The following is an 18,512-nucleotide window of genomic DNA, read 5'->3' as shown; positions in this document are numbered from 1 at the left end:
GAAGCCTTCCATATGCAGCATGGGTCCAGCTGCACACCTGCCATGGGCCGGGCCAGCACTCCTGCACCCAGAGCTGCAGCTCCCAGCTGGGACAGCCCAGTCCCACAGCAGCAGAGGGGGAAATAATCAGCACGTGGCCATGTCCCCGTTCCCATGGTGTCACCTCCCAGCATCCTTCGGCCGCTCGCCCGGGGACTCTCCTCATTACAGTGGGGTTAACACGTGTTGTCAAACACAGGTCAGGGTTTAATCTCCACCATTACGGGCTCGGTGGGAGCACAGCTGCTCCGGGAAGCGCAGCGCTCAAGTGCCCTCTTGATTGCAGGTAGATAATAAGCTTTTGCTGTCGCTAACGTACACCATCAATCAGGGAGCGCTGTGCCCGGGCTCCCTGCAGAGCTGCAAAGCGCTGTGCAAATGCATTGGGTTGGAAAAAAGCGGGGGCTGATTCAGCCGTGCTGCAAACAGAGGTGTGCGTGGACCCCTCTGGGCTGGGAGAACTCCCCGGGTGCTGCGAGGGCATCGGGGCACACACAGCCTGGCTGTGGGGTATGTTGTAAATGGATGAGAGCATCAGCCCTGTGCTTGCTTGGCACAGGGACGTGCAGGGATGCTGCAAACCCATGGCCAAGCTGGGGCAGGAGGCCAAAGCTGGGCATCGCTGGCTGCTCCCTCTCCCAGCAGCCCAAGTTGCCACCAGGTCCCTCACTGCCACCATCCCTTGGCACGGAGCAACAGGGAGCACCCACCTCCCACACAGCCATTTCCCACCTCCCTTTCCTCAAGGGGGCCATTCAGATGAGGTCTCCAAGCCCAGAGGTTTAGTTGGCAAGTCGGTTGCTGCAACCCCTGCCTTAGGGTTCATCATTCACATCACTTCCAACCCACCAGGAGCTGACATGTTGGAGGAGCTGTTAGGGGCACAGCTCACACTCTCACAGGGACACAGCTCCTGGCAGTGAGGGTAGCACTGGTCTGACCTGGGCATGCAGGGTGAGACACCCCGCTCCTCACTGAAGCAGCTCTAATCACTCCTTCACTGCTGCACAGCCCCAGTGAAAGCAACACTCAGAGCATCCACGCACGGAGAGGGCTGTGTTACCCCACAGCTTCCAGTCCCACTGCTGCCAAAGCACCTCCTCTACCTTCTTCATGGGCAAACCTGGGGATACCATCCCATTTCGCCACCCCATACCAGCCCTGATGCATCCCCACATGCAGCAAATCTCAATGCACTTCACTGCAAGACAGGCATCTCTGCCCGTCCCTCCTGGGGATGGAAAGCAGGGGGCAGAGGCAGCTCTCCCAACCCAGTCCCACCAGACCAGAGGGATCCCAGACCCCCAAAATGCTCTGCATCACATCGAGCCTCCATCACTGGAGGCTGCTGGCACTCACTGCCTGCCTCGGCCTTGGAATGCGTTCAATTGCCGCTCTTCAGTGCTTTGAAATCTCATCAGACGTTATGGATCTGAGCAATTTGTGCCTGCTTTTCAACCGCCTGCATTGCTGGGGCTAAATCAGTAATTAATAAATTTGCAGCGGGGAAAAGAATGGGAAAAAAGCGACTCCTCCCTTCGCTCCAGCCTGGATCCCAGGGATGCTGCACAGTGATGGCACTGTGGGGTTCAGTGCTTCTGGGCAGCGAGACAGGGCACAGCCTCAAAGCCTGGGGTTGCTGATGGGTACCACCCCCACAAAAGGACCCCCCATTACACACACCCTGCTCTGCTCCTTCCCTCGTGGTCCCCCTGAGACCACAGCGAGGACAACGTCTCACCACGTGTCACCCCACTGGGGACGGGACAGGAGTCAATGTGTGCCAGAAATATTAACAAGCACCATGGGCTGCCTGCAAAGCCCAGAGCCACCTCCCAGCCAGCGCCTGCCTCCACCGCAGCTATTAGCTCCTCTTTGTCCTGTCCTCTCCTTCCCCTGCTTTCCAGCACACAAAGGGATTACAGCCAGACGTGTAACCGGGAACAGAGCAAAGAGGCAAGGTCAGCCTTATTTACAAGCAGATTGCAGGCACACACACTGCCCAAGCCCTGGGTCTGAAAGGAGGTGAAGGGGATCCGGGGGGTTCTCGCACCCACCAGCAAACAGCTTGAGGGCAGCGAGGTTATTTTAGGTGGGGAAACTGAGGCAGGAGGCCATCCGGAGCAGCCTCCTGGCTGCATTGTGACACACAACGTTGGCTTGAGCAGAAAGAAAAGAGGAAGAAGGGGGGGAAGGAATAAGAAAAATATCTCAGGAAATGTTTGGAAACACAAAGCAGTGATGGCACTAGAGCCTCGGTGTCCCAAGCATGTTCCCAGGGCCTGCAGAGCTCCCTGTCCCCATCCCACGCTCTTTGTGTGTGCAACAGCAGGAGGATGCTGGGACCCAACCGTGACCCACACGAGCAGAGCTCTGCCCACAGGCACCCAATGGGCTGTGCTGCTGGATGGGTACATCCAGGATTTCGGTCCCTGGGTAGAAGATGCTCAGAGATGCATAGGCATCCCACCCACAGGGCACAGCACAGGGAGCTCCCCAGGGTCAGCAGATAGCCATGGTGAGCCATGTGCACGTCCATATACCAAACCCATTGTCAGAGGTACCCGGTGTCTGCTTGCACCCTAAGGTTTGGGAGCAGCTCACGTTTAGCATTGCCTGAACTCCCTGCTCAGCTTTGAGTGTCAGAGCCCCTTTTGGGGGTGACATTCTGATGCATCAGCCAAAAGTAATGAGCCCAGCGCAAAGCAGAACGACAGCCATGGATGTCACATGGTAATGAACAAATGCATCACAAATATGTATCAGGCTCTTAACTAAAAATATAGAAAACTCAGCGAAGGATAAAACAAGAGAGGGGGGAAATGACAGTGTGAAATTGATCCAGGCACATGACTGAGGAGCCTTGCATTCGCCTAGAAATATTGCCCTCTTCACAAAGCAGAGCGCGGCACATTATGACGCGTGGCACAACACGCTGTGCACCAACCACTTCCATTACATAAGCATAAATCTCATCCTTCATCTCCAAGAGCTCGAGCGACAGCAGAGGTGTCAGCACACAGAGCCAGGGGACGGCAGGCAGCTCCGTCCCCTCCAAGTGACACCGTGGGTTGGGACAGCCCACTGCTGGCCTTGGGGCCAACCTAGATGCAAACACACAAAACACCCACTGTCTTTGCAGGGCGCTTTGGCGGAAGGGGAAAGTGCGCTTCAAATGCTGAAAAGTGAATGAATCCTGAATGAAACACAGTCTTTGCAACGCCAGCACCTGAAAAACCTCCATGCTGATGAATGATGGCCATCCAGCCATCGGTGCAGCCCCCGGGGGCCAAGGAGTAATTGCAGTATATAAAACCTAATGGCTCTGCAGGGTCAGGCTGCAGCCCACAGCTGCAGGGCGGTTCTCCGTGGGTCACTCAGCAGAACACATTGCCCTGGGGTGAATTCCTTCCCAGCCCACCGGTGAGGGGCTGCTTTGTGCCGTGACCGCGGCGCTGCAGTGGGTTCAGCACGAGGATTCGCTCGCAATCGAAACTGAAGGTCAAGTTGCTAATGCATCAGAAAGCAAACAGCTTGAATGCTAACTGCTAACTACAGCAATGAGCATTATTGCCTGATGGAAATAAAAACCGACTCGGAACGCTCAGGCTTGGCATGAGAAATGAAGCGCGGCGATGTTCTGGAGGAGCACGCAGAGGGGGGGTGAGCAGCGGCTGTGGGGGGGACACTGCTGTGTCCCCAGGCATTGCACCCCGCAGTCCTGCTGTGTGACAAACGGCGGCCGGGGCCGGATCCTCAGCCCTGCAACATCACCCTGACAGTCTGCAGACACCTTAAAGCAGAAATAAATTGCCGCCTGCTTTGTGCTGCTGGAGGAGTGCAAATGAGAGCCAGACATAGAAGAAGAGGCTGTAAAAGGAAAGGAAGGATCCTTCACCCGCTCCCAGCGTTGGTGTAAAGGCATTTGGTGACAGCAGAGCCATCTGAATTTATAGGGGACACAGAGGCGCAACCCGGCTTTTCCTCAAACATTGCAGTGGGCAAAACAGAGCACGAGGCTGGGGGAGTTTGCAAATTAAAAAGGAATGGGGAAGGGGAAGGGGAAGGGAAAGGGAAAGGGGAAACAGGAAAGGGAAAGTGAAAAGGAAAAAGGAAGAGTAAAAGAGAAATGGAAAAGGGCAAAGAGAAAGGGAAAGGGGAAGGGGGAGGGGAAGGGAAAAGGGCAAGGGAGAGGGGAAGGAGGAGGGGAAGGGGAGGGGAGAGGCGGGAAGGGGGAGGGAAGGAGGAAGGGGAAAAGAAGAGGAATGGAGAGGGGGAAGGAGAGGGGGAGGGAGAGGGGAAGGGAAAGACAAAAGGAAAAAGGAAAAGGGAAAGAGAAATGGAAAAGAGGAAAGGGGAAGGGGAAGGAGAAGGGGAAGGGGAAGGAGAAGGGGAAGGGGAAGGAGAAGGGGAAGGGGAAGAGAAAAGGAAAGGGGGAGGGATAGGGAAAAGGAAAGAGAGAGGGAGAGGGAGAGGGAAAGGAAAAGGGAAAGGGAGAGGGAAAAGGGAAGGGGGAAGGGAAAAGGAAATGGAAAAGTGAAAAGGGAGAAGGGAAAAGGGAAGAGGAAAAGGAAAGGAAGGGGAAGAGGAAGTGGAAAGGGAAGGGGAAAAGACACCAAAAAAAAAGAAAACAAAAAGCATGTTCTCATTCCACCAGGAGCAAGGAAACGCTGAGGACGCCCTGCTGGGAGATGCTCACGGAGCAGCCCAGACCCCATGCTGGCAGCCGAGTGGCAGCGGCTGCGCGTCGCTGCTGGGTTTGATGTACGGCGGCGCTCATAGAGAAGAGAGCAGGGGAGCAGCGGTACTGCTGATAAGGCACGGGCTGCACTTACGCCGCCGTTCTACCGCAATTACAGTGGAATTATGCTTTTTGATAACTAAATTATCACTAATGCACATAATCGTTGGGTTATGTGGATACACAAATTACAGGACTGCCTCAGCCCCGGATTAATACGCGTGCATTTCGGCTCCGTGTACACTCGTTTATACTGCAATTACGCCATCATATCATTAACCATCTGGTTATAGCAGTGCGCATCAACCACAGGTATCTCCAACCAGGAGGGCTGCAGTGGGACCACCACTCCCAACACCAGTCCTTACTGGTGTGTCACGGAGGCTCTGAATGATGCCCAGTCCCCCTGGCTCCCTCCACCCCACACCCAGACCCACAGAGGGCTGCTGGGCTGGCAGAGCATCCTTGCATGCCATCCTTGCATCCTTGCATCCATGCAATGCTACGCTTGTTCCAAAATAAGGGGTAGGGCTAGATGAGCCCGATGCCGTGCCACCTCTCCATGTCATACAGCAGACCCATCAGCCCTTCCCCTGCCACAGGGCATGGGCACCTCAGCAGAACATGCCAGCCCAATGCAAGCCAGGAAACTCTCCATTTTGGGTGCCAAACCACACTTCATGTCATGCAATATACCCCTCATCTTCAGAGTAGTAGCTTTCGCTTTATTCCCATCATCCCTAGGCAGATGGGGCTGCAGTTAGCACTTACAAGCCCCAGTAGAGACAACAGCTAAGCTGTTAGCAGAGCCACAAACACAGCCCTTGGCTCACTGCTGAGCATCATCCCTCTCCATCACAAGCACCATCCTCCCTCATCCCCCAGCTCAGCAGCCCCTGGGTACCACCCCATGCATCTCCTGCAGCATCACAAGCATCATCCCCTCTGGTCCCCAGCCCAGTATGCCCTGGGTACCACTCTCAGCCCCATGCATCTCTTGCAGCATCACAAGCATCATTCTCCCTGTTCCCCACCTCTGCAGCCCCTGGGTACCACGCATGCCCAACCTTCACGCCCCCAGCCCCATGCAGCCCATGCAGCAGCCTGCACTCACGCTTGGTTTGTGCACACACAGCACAGTGAGCATCCCAGCACCTCTCCACCACATCCCCACCACGGGGTGTGCGCAGCCACACAGACAGCCTCAAGTCACTGCATCCACCAGCTCTGAAACATCCTCACACACTCCTCCTGCAGGACCGCAGAACCATGGAAATATTCCGCTTTTCAAGTCAAAATCCTGAAGAGCAGTTTCCAGGTTGAATCCCCAGATGGGCTTCTCTGCATATTAAAAGCACAGCCGGTTCCCAGCGCCACGGCGTGAGCGAGAGACAGAATTAACACTGTTCCTATTTATAGGGCTTTGATTAGGAGCTCGTCACCTAGAAGTTTTTATTCCCTTTATCCATTTATAAGGCCATAACACAGTTTGACTAGCTCCAGATAGGCTGGTGTCCCACCGATTTTGCCAGAACTTAATGTGCCATTCAGACACAGTTAAGCCAGTAATAGGCAGCAGCCTACTCTCTGCAGGGTTTTAAGTGCCTCAGAAAACACTCCTCAGCTCCCAGCTCACCCTGTGCGTGCAGTGCTGCAGAGGTGAAGTGATTGGGGGTGAGGATTGGCCCCAAAGGTCCCTGCATGGGATCTTGGGATGGCCCCAGGAGGTGCATGGAGCCATTCCCTGCGCTGATGCTCGCTGTGATAACACCCACAGCAGTGATGCCCGGGGGTCCCTGCTCCTCTCAGCCAGTCCCCAGCAGGTGCTCAGCATCCATCCGGTACCCACGAGCTTTTCCAGCACTCCCGAGGCTGTTAATCCCTCCTAAGCATCCCAGTGCTCCCGTCAGCAAAACGCTTTCTGGCTCCTGACAAATCCTCCCAAAGAGTTTTGCTGAGCGCAGACTTTCCGCCTGTCCAAAGCCTATAGACAAGTTAAAGCACCTGCCCTCAAGGATAATTCCACTAAAATTGGGTAAAGCGTGTGCCGGTGCCAACTTTATTTTCTGTTAAATCCTGAGACTATTTGTAAAAGTCTTTTCTTCTGGAAGGCGCCCAGCTCCGTGCGGAGGGAGGGGGTTGGATCGGTCTGCATTTGCTTGGCAGCCAACGACCCGGCAGATTTGAGGTCTCCTCATGTGCAGGGAATGGGATTTCAAGATGCTTTCTGAAAGGAGCTGGCAGCAGCCACCCTGCCCTGCAGACAGACGGCTGCTCCCATCCGCACCGCCGGCACTGAGTTGCTGGCAGCACATTGCCCTGGGACGCACAGCCAGGACACGGCCAGCTGAAGACATTGCCCCCACGATGTCCTTACAGCTCAGCAACCACAGCAGCCCCAAAGCCCCCAGCTCATCCCCTGAACTGTGCCATCCACCTCTGCTCATGCACTGCAACCACACCTCAGGTCAGGATGCCCAGCCAGACACGTCCCTCCCTCTCCCAAACAAGCTGCAAATCATCCAGTTGCCTTTTCTGCTCCAAAACGCACTCCAAGTCCCCATCCCAGGAGAAAGCTGCTCACCATCCTCCCTGGATTTCTGGATGAAGGCTTCCACACCGCTTTCCCCATAGCTGCCCTCGGAGGCCAGGGTGGAGACGTAGTTCCACTTGAGGGCTTTGACGATGTCCACCATGGCTTGGGCCTGGTAGGTGTCGGATGGGACGACGCGGGAGAAGAAGTCGTAGCGGCTGTTGTCGCTCAGGTCTGGCGCGGTGGAGGCATAGCTGATCTGGGGGATCTGGGATGGAGTTGGGCAAGAAAAAAGCATCAGGAGAAAGAGGCAAAATCCACGCTCTCACCTTACCCGCATTCCCAAAGCTGTAGAGGTCAGGGGGCGGACATCGAGGAAGACTGAGGGTCAGGTGGGACTCCAGATGGACACAGAGCGCTCCACAACACCCAGAACCAGCAACTCATGGAGGGGAGAACGCAAGGTGGGGGGTGACCAATTCCATTAGGTCTGCGCCAAGATCTGGTGAGCTCCATCCACAGTGGGGTGCAGGAGATGTGAGATAGACCCCGTAGACATTGGGATGTGCACCCTCTCTGCACCCCAACAGCTGGCACGGGGGCACCCACAGGAAGGGGACCAGCACCACGTGGGGCCAACAAGAGCCAAACCCCAGCTGTGCCACCTGGAGGAGGCAGGGGTGGCTGAGGGACCACACAAAGCTCAGAGATGCCCAACAGAGACTTCAGAAGGAATTCCCAAGCTTCATGTGTGGCCCACATGGAAGAGACAAAGAGGAAGCCTTGTTCCTGCCCTGGACACCACGCTAAGAACTCCCTCTGGCTTCCTGCCCATGAGGGACAAAAATGAGCACACCCTGACAGCCCCTGGCCAGCCAACACATAAATAAGACTTTTAAGTTAATCAGACCTCCTGCACCTCACACAGCACATTAGAATGATTTAGCACTGGAGGATCACACGATGCTTAGCACTTATGCAGCACTTTACATCTCCAAAACATACCACAGATGTTTATTTATCTTAAAGATGGGAAAGGCTTATTAAGTTATCAAGCCCAGGTCCTTCCCACCAGCCTCAGTTCCCCACTGAAAACGTAGCAGAACCATCACCAGCCCCATCCATTGGCCCCGCATCCCATAACCTTGAGTGTAGCACACTCCTCTCCGGAGGCAGCTCAGCATCTCTCAGCAAGGCCTCGCCGAGCCCTGCTGAAAAGCAGGACGTGGTTTGGAACTCGGCAGCAATACAACAGCAGGGGCTGGAGCTCAGCCAGCTGCAGCCTGACCGTGTCACAGCACTGCAGGGGCGGTGACAGCCCTGCCTGGGGCCACCACTGCCCTCCTGCATTCCCACGGACTGTGCTCTGCAAATGGAAGAGCTCAGAGCATCGCTGATCTCAAACTGCTGCACGCTGCAGGGGCAAGCAGATGCAGAGCAGCCATTCTCAGCTCCTGGAGAACTTTCCCCCTCCACCCTTTATCTCAATTTAGGAACCATTCAGCAATTGCAGCTCGCAGAACAAACACTGTCAGAGCCGTGGAGAGCTGCAGGGAACCCCACGGATCCCTCAGGCTCAGTAGGCATCTGGGTGCTGCTGGATGCCTCCAAGCTGCGTTTGGTCACCAACCACCACTCCTGCATTCAGCAATGAGCCGATCTGCAGCAGCAGAGGAGAGCTCAGAGTAGATGGGATGGGGAGAGGTTTAGGGCGTGCAGGCACCCTCGTGCGTGTTATAAGACCAAGTCACCTTGCTGGGAGCATGAGCTTGGTACCTGCCTTCTAATGATGATGCTCCATAACTCCATTGGCTAGGTACCAGCATAACCCTGTCCCAGTAAGGGGAGCAGGACCCATCCTGGCTCACCCCAAAGCCACAGAGCTGCCCAGCTCCCCCAGCTCCCCTCATCTTTCCTCCACTCGTGCTCCTGGCCTGCACCACAGTTTTCTCTTTGCTTCTCTATTATTTTCCCCTCCTCTACTCCAGGCTCTCACTCTCTATTAAATGCGATCTCGATGTTATAAATCCACGACTCCACCTGAATGCTAAATGGTCCCTGGAAAGGAGCAGCACCCCTCTACCTACCTGCAGTGCTGGAGAAGAAAAAAGGGAGAGGAGAATGAGCAGGAGAAGGAAAGGAAGGAACCTTTATCAGGACACAAATGGGATTATTCTCGGTGACAATCTGCTCTGTGCTCCTTTCTGAGGGGCTGCGAACTGCTCTGTGGGGAGCTGTGACCAAGAGCTGGTGCTCGAGGTGTGATTAACATTCTGCTCAGCTGGCGAGGTGTGTGCCCAGCAATCACTTGTCTGGGGAGGGAGCTGGGCTGCACGGCTCCTTCCCTCCATGCCTTTTCCTTGTGTGGGAGCATGGGGGATTTTCTCTATAAAATGGTTTAAATAAAACCACGTGTCCTCAGCAGTGGATGGGGATGGGGTTGGAGATGGGGTTGGAGATGGGATGGGGGTGAAGATGGGGTTGGGATGGGGTTGGAGTGGGGATGGGGATAAGGTTGGGATGGGGTTGGAGTGGGGATGGGGATGGGGTTGGGATGGGGATGGAGTGGGATGAAGATGGAGTGGGGTTAGGGATGGGGATGGGATAGGATGGGGTTGGAGATGGAGTTGGAGATGGAGTTGGAGATGGGAATGAGGATGGGGATGGGGATGAGGTGGGTTGGGGATGGGGTTGGGATGAAGATGGATTGGGATGAAGATGAGCTAGAGTTGAGTTTGGGGATGAGGATGGGATGAGATGGAGATGGGGACAGAGATAGGGACCTCCCAACTGTGCCCCCAGCATGATGCATTCCATGCAAGCCACCAAGGGCTGTGGAAGAGCTGCTGGGCTCTGTATGGAGATCATGTGTGGGATTAACCCCTGGTCCAACCCCTGCTCGGAAACATACCTAGAACATACCCACTGATGCACAGACTGTAGCAGGATGCTGGATTCTAATAAACAAATTGAAAGAGCTTTTCGCTCTCACTATACTACCTTGGATGGAAGTGAAAATAAAAGACCAGTTCCCAAATGACCATTTGATAGATTTCCTCTGCCTTTTTCCCCCTCTGCCTTTTTGATCTCCTGGTTTACAATAGCCCAAATCCTGGCATCAGCTATTTTCTCAGATAAAAGACAGAAGTTCTTTCAGGTCCATAAAAGCAAAATGCAGGCAGGGAATTCGAGGTTCTTAGAAAGAAGGCTGCAGGTGGGGGGGGGGGGGGGGGAGCTGGCGATGCATCTCGGCTGCAGGTTTGGGCACAGCACAATGAATGAAGTCACAGAGGCACTGTGTGGGTCCCAACTCCTCGCCTGGGTCATGGCCAGCCCAGGCTGAACACCGCAGTGTGGTGGGGAAAGGAGTGGGATCGGATCTCCTGCACCCCACGGCTCCTTTATCCCATCCAGAACAAGCAGTAACCCAGGGATAGGAGGAAAAAAACTCCTTCTCCCTTTGCTTTGGACAAAAATACAGAGTCAGCATTGTTCAGAAACACCGTCAACCTCCAGAAGCATCCCCAGGGCACGAGAGCACGGCAGGGGAGCAGGCAGCAGCTGGGGTGAGGAGTGCAGATGGCAGTTGGCCACTGTGGTCAGCCTCAAACGCTCCCCTGATACCTCCACCACAAAAGCACTGAGTTTTCACGCCCACCCCATTGCCACCAGCTTACAAGCTTACACAGCATCTTGTCTAAGAGTGGAGGAACAGAATTTGTTCCAGATTGGAAAGAATTCAGCAAAGGTGACAACCCCAGCACGGCCCCAGAGGAGATACATAGGGATGCAATGCCCCACACTCAGCACAGCAGCCCTCCCCCCCCCCCCAAAGAGATGGGGTCAGGAGCAGCTAATTCCCTAACGATAATTATTAATTTCATGCATATCTTATGCAAACCTCTGGTTCACCGACAAGATGGAATTGATTTAATTAGAATTTCCATCATTGAGCCATTTGGACGGCAGCTTTTAATTAGAGGGAGCGTAAAGCACCACAGGGGCTGGGGGGGCTGCAGGGCCTGCTCAGACCTCAACCCTACTGGGTCCCCAGCTGGAAACGGGGGGCAGGTACCCAAAAACCACCCACCACGGAGCTGATAACCAACTCCTCTGCTTCCCAGACCAATGCCACCGACTGCTCCGGGGTGACACAGCCGCACTTGAGGGGATGCAGCTCAGGGCAGGGAGTGATGCACTCCCATCCTGCACGCTCCTTTCCCACAGCCCAGCAAACCGAGCACATGAATCAGATCGCTCCGTTTTCCCCCCAAAAAAGCAGCTCCCAGCACAGCTCCTCGCCGGCCCTTCACCCTCCTCCTCCTCATTCAGGGCTGGGGCAGCCCCAGGGGCCGCAATGTGCTTTAACAAACCCAGCGAAATGAAGCAGCAGGAGCAGAGCGGGTGATTAATCAGAGCGTCCCCCGACCCGTTTCCACCTTCCTGTCTTCATGAAGGTTATTTACCCGCTAAGTATCAGTGCGTGGTGCAGAATGCAATGCTCCTCCACTCTCCTCATCCCAGCGCTCACCCCACAGGGTCCGCGCCTGCCCTACATTCCCAGCCAGCAAATCCAGCGTGCACACACACGCGAGCACACGCAGCTCCTGCACAACGGGCCGCCGTCCTCCCTTGGGTGAATTATTCATGCTGTGCAACACCCCTGTGCTAAAAAGAGCTCGACTCATTGCAACACAGGAAAGGAGTGCCTCAAAGTGCTCGGTGCGCCCACACGCCAGGGAAGATCCTTGCCCTGCATGAGTGCTGGGTCAGCACTGGATTGCAAAGCACAGCCCAGCTCCTGCCACAGCCTTTGGGAGTCCCATTTGCAGGGGGTGGATTTGGTTTCTTTTCGCATCGCTGTGGTTGTTCGGGAGAAAGTGGGTAGCGCTGAGGCTGGAGAGGCAGCAGACAGGGGTGGGAAGGAGCTGGAGCGTGCCAGAAAGCTCTGGCGGTGACGACAGAGAGATGCTATCGCAAGGAGGCAAGAGAAGGGATTTGGGGGGAGGATTCTCTGCATGCAGAGCTGCGAGGAGTGATGAAACCAGTTTGGACAGAGGATGCCGCATCTGCAAGTTGTTCCACTGATGTACAGCTTTAATTAGGCAGTGGCATCTAACGAAGGACACGTTATTTATTTATGTAGCATGGAAGCGACAAAAGCCCTTCCAGGGTTGCGCCAGCCCTCACTGCCAACAGATTTGGGCTGGTAAGGAAGGGATGGGGATGGAGCAGACCTGGGTACGGGGGAGGGGATCACAGGATGGGTTTGGGGTGGCATGGAGGGACCGCTGCCACAACCCACCCAGCCTCACCCTGCACCCAGGGGCTCATCTCCGTGCCTCCATTTCTGCTCTATTCAGCACAAGAGGTGTCCTGGCACTTTGTACCAAGGGCTTCTGCTCCGGCAATGGTTGGGTGCATGGTCCCAGGGCCAAACCTACGGCTCCAGCCCAGCAGTAGGGCACCATCTCTCAAGGGAACAGCAAAAGGCAACGTGAGCACAGCAGTGGCTGGGGAGGCAAACGCTTTGCTGAACCTCAGAGCGGAGCTGCCTGAGCTTAAAGGTCAGCGGCAGCGTGAAATGGAAGTTGCCTTATTTTCATTTTAAGCATGTCCGTGCCATAAACCCACTATTTGAATAACAAAGAGCGACGGTGAGCAGGCAGCACAGGGCACGGCGGGACCCAGAGCCCTGCGGGAGCAATGTCCCCATCCCCAGGGCCTGGTGGGGAGATGGGGGCTGCAATGGGGACACTGAGGTTTGTGACACGTCCCCTTGGGCCACCAGCACCAGTGCCATGGTGCATCGGGGCTGAGCTGCGTCCCCCCCGCGTGGTCACTGCTGCTTCACCCAAGCAACCAAACATGGGGAGAAAGGGGAAAAATAACCCAAACTCAATGCAGCTCCCTGCACTCCTCTGCCTGTCACTCCGCTGCCTCCTTCCTCCCTGCCTCCCTCTCTGAAGCAAGCGCTCAATCTTTTTTGTCTCGGCAAATAGCTTTTAAGTTCCTCCCGCTCCCCCTAATTTATATTATTTTAATTATTGAATAGCCCTCTCGCTCGTTGCCTGGAACATTAACACGTTTTTAAAAGGGACCCAGAAAAATCAAACTCCATCAGCGATCTGTTTTTCAGGCTCTGCTAACAGCCTCCAGCCCTCCCGGGAGGGCTCAGCGCTCCGCAGAGCGAGGATGAGGAGGGGGAGGCAGCCAGCCCTGCAGGAAGGGAGGGTTTGGGGGGCTCAGAAAGGGAAGGCAGCACCCAGAGCATGGCTCGGGGCACGCAGCGCTGCGGGGTGCACAGCCTGTTTGCATTGCTCTCTGCTTTTTGCTGCTAAAGGGGCTCTTGTTCAAACACTCGCGCTAGCCCCAGGACATTGCTGTGGATAAATAGAAGCACAGCGTGGGGGATGTAATTATGAACTCCTCGGTTTTCCTGCAGTTGGAGCAGAGGGAGAGCCAGCCCTCAGACGATGCCATGGCCCCAAGCACTCTGCTCCCCCTGCACACCCTGACCAGCAGCAGAATGCAGTGGTGTCCCTACATCATGCCTGGGCTGGAGCACCAAGCACCCCCTCCTGCAATAGATGCCTCCATCGCAGCAACAACGGCAGCTCCAGCACCTTGGCAGAGGTGTGACCTTACATTTCGGGTGCATAATCCAAAACCTCCTTATCAAACCGCCCATCACCATAAGCCGTGTTGGGATGGTGTGCATGAAAACACAGCTCCTCCTAACACGAGCACTGTCTGTCTTGGGCTTCTGAAGATCCACCAGGACAAAGCTCCGAGCAACTCACTCAGGGATGGAGGTGGCATGAAGGAGCCCCCCGTGTCCCATGGTCCCATCCTGCACCCCATCCCAGCCAACCTCCCCATCCATAACCTGCAAGGCCATCTCCATCCCGCATCCTCACTGACGCCAGCAGCGCCAGCATCCCACCCTCTGAGATAAAACCCTGCTGCTGCAGCATTGTCACCGAGGGAATGGAGGAGGGGATCCCTGGGGACATGGGGGAGGCAGGAAAATGGTTTTAAAGACGCTCGTGAGAGTTCCTGCCTGCCCCCAGCCACGGAGGAAGGAGGAAGCGTGAACAAGTGCGGTGCTTTCCCCACACGGTTGTTTTTGCCCCTATTTTTGGGACCCATACCTTGAAGAGCCGCAGGATGTTGGCCACCATGATGGAGACAGAGCTGCCCGAGGCGCCGATGACGCCGACCACCCGCTCGGGTTTGGTGATGATGGGGGGCCCACCGTTGACACAGCGCACCTCGGTGCTGTCCTTCTCAATCAGGGCTTGCACGAAGGTCAGCGACTGCTCCAGGGCGTGCGTGTCCCGCGAGCACGTGTCCAGGATGCGGGCACCCAGGGTGATGTTGGGGAGCAGGTCGGGGTCGTTGTTGATGCGGTCCAGGGCGAAGAGCATGGCCTCCAGGCGATGGATGCCCTTCTCCTTCTTCAGCTCCCCGCAGGCTTTGCCCTCGGCACCCCGGCCGTGCACGGGGAAGAGCCCCCCGAGGGTGATGTCCCCGTCGATGCGGATGGAGTTCATGTGCGGGTAGCCCTGGCCCTTGGGCTTGGCGGCACCCCCGGGTGCCCAACCCCAGCTCCAGGCACTCAGGAGGAGGCAGAAAGAGAGACGCTCCATGCAAAAAGAAGCCCCGCTCATCGCCGAAGCCGTGCTGGGGCAGAGTGCGCGGCCCGAAACCCGGCAGCGCTCAGGCAGGCAGCATGGCTCCAGTGGCTCCGTCAGTAGTGCCCATGGGTGACACCAGCCCTCCGTGTGCCGTGAGAGGTGGGGCTGCTATGGGGTGTTGGGGCTGGCATCGCTACGCTGGGGAGAGGAGGTGATGTGAGCCCAAGTAGAGCTTCAGGTCCTTCCTGCAGAGCCCTTGGGAGGGAGAAGGGGGAGGGAAAGAGAGAGAAAATCAAACAGGAGCACACAGAGAGAGGATTTGGCTGTTTCAAGCTTTCATCAGAGAGTCCAATGGAAAAGATTTGCGATATGGGACTTCTTTGCATCTGGGCAGAGAGGCTCACATGGTTCCAGGAGCAGAGCGAGGTGGGAGTCTGGATGGGCTGCAGGGAGGCAGCAGGGCCTATCCCATCCCATCCCATCCCATCCCATCCCATCCCAAAGCCTCTCAGGGGAGCTGGTGGGTTGGCTCAAGTCTCAGCATAGTGCTTACAGAGAGATGCAAACCCAAATGCACCCACAGCCCTGACCCCTCTTGTCTTAGAGCATCCCTCCTGCCTGAGTCACAGCCTCCTCGAGTCCCCATCCACAGCCCTGCCACAAGCAGGCTGCTGCCATTAGCAGCTTGCCTTCATCCCTGCGCAATGAGGCCAAGCAATGGAGGTGCCAAACAGCTCAATCCCAGCAACGGGGGAACCCAGCAACTTCCCTACCTCCTGCCATGAGGGCACCGCCATCACCACTGCACACCTCAAACACTGTGCTGCAAATCAAGCTCAGAGCTGACCTAGAGCTTAAGCAAAAGCTGATCTGGCTGTGCGATGAAGAAACCAGGAATTATGTATCCAAAATGCCCCCCTAAGCATTGCTGCTCTTCATTCGGACTGCTGAGCTCTGCATCAGCTGCTGCTTTCTTGCAAGCAGCAGTTATTGACAGCTTTCAGTAGCAAATATCGACAGCACCGAGGGCTCACCTGAGCTGCAAGGAAGGTTTGGCTTCCTGCCTGCCCCAGGGAGGTGAGCTGACTTTTGGCTCAAATTAAAAGCAGCTGAGAGACAGCTGGTTGCAAAGGTGCTCAGCCCCTGAGCTGGGTATCCACAGGGGAGGAGCAGTGGGTCAGAGCCTGCTTGGCATCCTTCACTGGGACAGTGCTATTTGTCAGGCTGTGCTCACACCCACACTTGCAGCCCTCTGTCCCTGGAGGTGCCCCTGCCCCACAGCACACCCCTGCCTCAGTTTCCCCTTTGGGGTGGGTACTCCCTTGTAGCAGCTGCTGATGGATGCTGCAAGGGCAGCGCATGATTAATACAAGGCACCAAAAAGCAGAGCACAGCAGACAGATGCATTCCCCAAGTAGGACGGGCTGGGATGGCTCAAGGAACAGCTTCAATTGATCTCAGCTCTGGTACAGAGCTCAGCACCCAGCACCTGCTGGGCTGAACCCTCCCCAGCCCCATGGGGGGTGATGTTGGAGCTGAGCCCCTTTACACCCATGGAGAAGACTGAGAGCTCCGCAGCCTCACCAGCTGGGAAGGCCTTTGCCTCAACTCACCCCCATGAATTATGTACATCCCTGCCCGTCGGAGCCACTTGAAGGCCCATCTCCAAAGCGTTTCTGACAGCTGGGGCTTTTAAAACAACTGGAATTACCCACTGCTGAGCTCTGTGCTTCCCAAGGCAGCAGCTGGGGAGTGCTGCAGCACAAAAAGCTGCCCCAGCTTCAATGCCACCTCCCAGCAGGACAGTCCCATGGGCACATCCCTGTGAGCGCATCCCATAGGGATGGGGATAGGGGAAGGACCATAACTCCACAGGGACAGTCCCGTCTCCTCTGGGGCTTTGCAAGCACCATCCCGTGCAGGGAGCAGGGCAAAGGGAAGCACCTGCTGCACCCAGGAGCTGCATTTGGGTCTCTTCTCGTGCCCTCACCCCATGAGCCGCAGTTCTGCTGTCAGAGCTCCACACAGCCCAGCTCGGAGCAGAAGCTGCCCCCACCCCAGCGTGCAGCCCCCAGAGCCCACAGCCTCTGCCTTTCTTCTTGTAAGCTTTTCCCTCTCTGCTCTCTCCCTTTTGTGCCTCCTTTGATCATACGCTCTGAACGAACTGAAGGTAAAAATATCATGGCAGGCAAGAAAAAAAAGCGCAAATAATGGGGAGGGGAGAGCTGGTTCGAATCCCTTGTTGAATCATTAGGGAGATGCAGCCTGAATTACTGTACAAGCCTGCACTGCAAGCAGCCCGAGCTCTCATCGAAAGGGGCAGGAGATGAGAAGCCATTTCTCCAAGACACATCCCCTGGATGAGGAATCCTAGCCCAAAAAATCAGAGTGAGGAGGAGGTGCATCCATCCGTCTCCCAAGGAATGGGAGCTGCATCCCCTGCACCTCCCCAGCAGATCTTCCTGCACATCTGGAGGGGGAGGCACACCTGTACTGAGCACTCGGTGGGGTGGGGAACACACCTGTGAGCAGCAAGGTGGTGGAGCTGTGCTCCTGGTGCTGTTTGCACAGCAGGGCTCACCATGAGCAAAGAAAAAACACGCACGTATGCAAGCACCTCGGAGTACATCTGCATCCCGGGCAGAGTAAGGAGCAAAGCTGCTGCCTCTTGCTTCCACCAAGAGCTTTGTTGGTGAGGAATGAACCCTACCATCACCCTCATCCCAGCCCTGCAATGCTCAGATCTGAGACCTGGCATAGGGTGCAAGGACTAATCCCAGCCAAGCATATTTCCAGACCCGGCAGGAAATCCCACGGATTATTGCCTTGCTTGGGTCAGATAAATCCAACCAGCACCCGGAGCTGCAGAAGCGGGCAGTGCTGCATCTCACTACCCCCCAAACCATGTCGGGACAGGGAGAGCCAAGGGGACAGGAGGGGGTGCCCCAGAACCCTGGGGACGCGGAGGAGGTGCTGCACGGTGGCATCCTGCCCCCCTCTAGTGGTGGCCGTGCTCCTGAGCCACCTGCTATCCCTGTGGCATCTCCATCCTCGCTGCCAGTGCCCACTGAGGAACCCATCCTGGCACAGCCTTCCCCAGCCACCAGCAGGCTTCAGCTCTTGCAGCCGTGAGCACTGCACCAGAGCTGCAGAGAGGCACAGCTGAGGCGCACCGGGTGCTGTGGAGCCCAGCGATGCCATAGGCAGTGGTGTACCCCCGGCTGCAGCTCTCCAGAGATGGACCCTCAACCTCACCGGGGCTCTGCTCCTCCCAGGGCAAGAATCATAGACTTATGGAATGGCTTGGGTTGGAAGGGACCTCACAGACCATCCAGCAAGCAGCTGGCAAGCAGCAAGGCTGGTGTGGCTCTGGGTGAGGCAGATGGATCCCCTCTCCGAATGCACCACCAGCGATGTTTGCAAAATTTCCCTTCCCCATCCCGGCGCTGCCACAGAGGCAGGAACAGTCAGACAGAAACCCCCATATCTGCAACTGCTGCTGCCAGGAGAGCGGCCTTGAAGCCCCCAACGCTGCGCTCAGTGTGAGGGGCTCAGATGG

General features: G+C 56.1%; 1 protein-coding gene across 1 annotated transcript in view; it reads right to left on the bottom strand.

The window, feature by feature from the left end:
• GRM4 (glutamate receptor, metabotropic 4) overlaps positions 1 to 18,512 on the bottom strand; it is a 41,270-nt gene that overhangs the window by 19,374 nt on the left and 3,384 nt on the right. Inside the window, exons 2-3 of the mRNA XM_015298989.4 lie at positions 14,468 to 15,208; positions 7,365 to 7,581 (exon numbers count right to left, since the gene is read on the bottom strand). Coding sequence (XP_015154475.1) covers positions 7,365 to 7,581; positions 14,468 to 14,986 — 736 coding nt within the window. The 5' untranslated portion in view covers positions 14,987 to 15,208. The remainder of the gene's footprint in view (positions 1 to 7,364; positions 7,582 to 14,467; positions 15,209 to 18,512) is intronic.

The sequence above is a fragment of the Gallus gallus genome, chromosome 26, assembly GCF_016699485.2.
Source record: "Gallus gallus isolate bGalGal1 chromosome 26, bGalGal1.mat.broiler.GRCg7b, whole genome shotgun sequence".
Classification (NCBI taxonomy): domain Eukaryota; kingdom Metazoa; phylum Chordata; class Aves; order Galliformes; family Phasianidae; genus Gallus; species Gallus gallus.
Note: the sequence above shows the minus strand (reverse complement) of the source record. Positions and strands in the feature narration are given on the sequence as shown.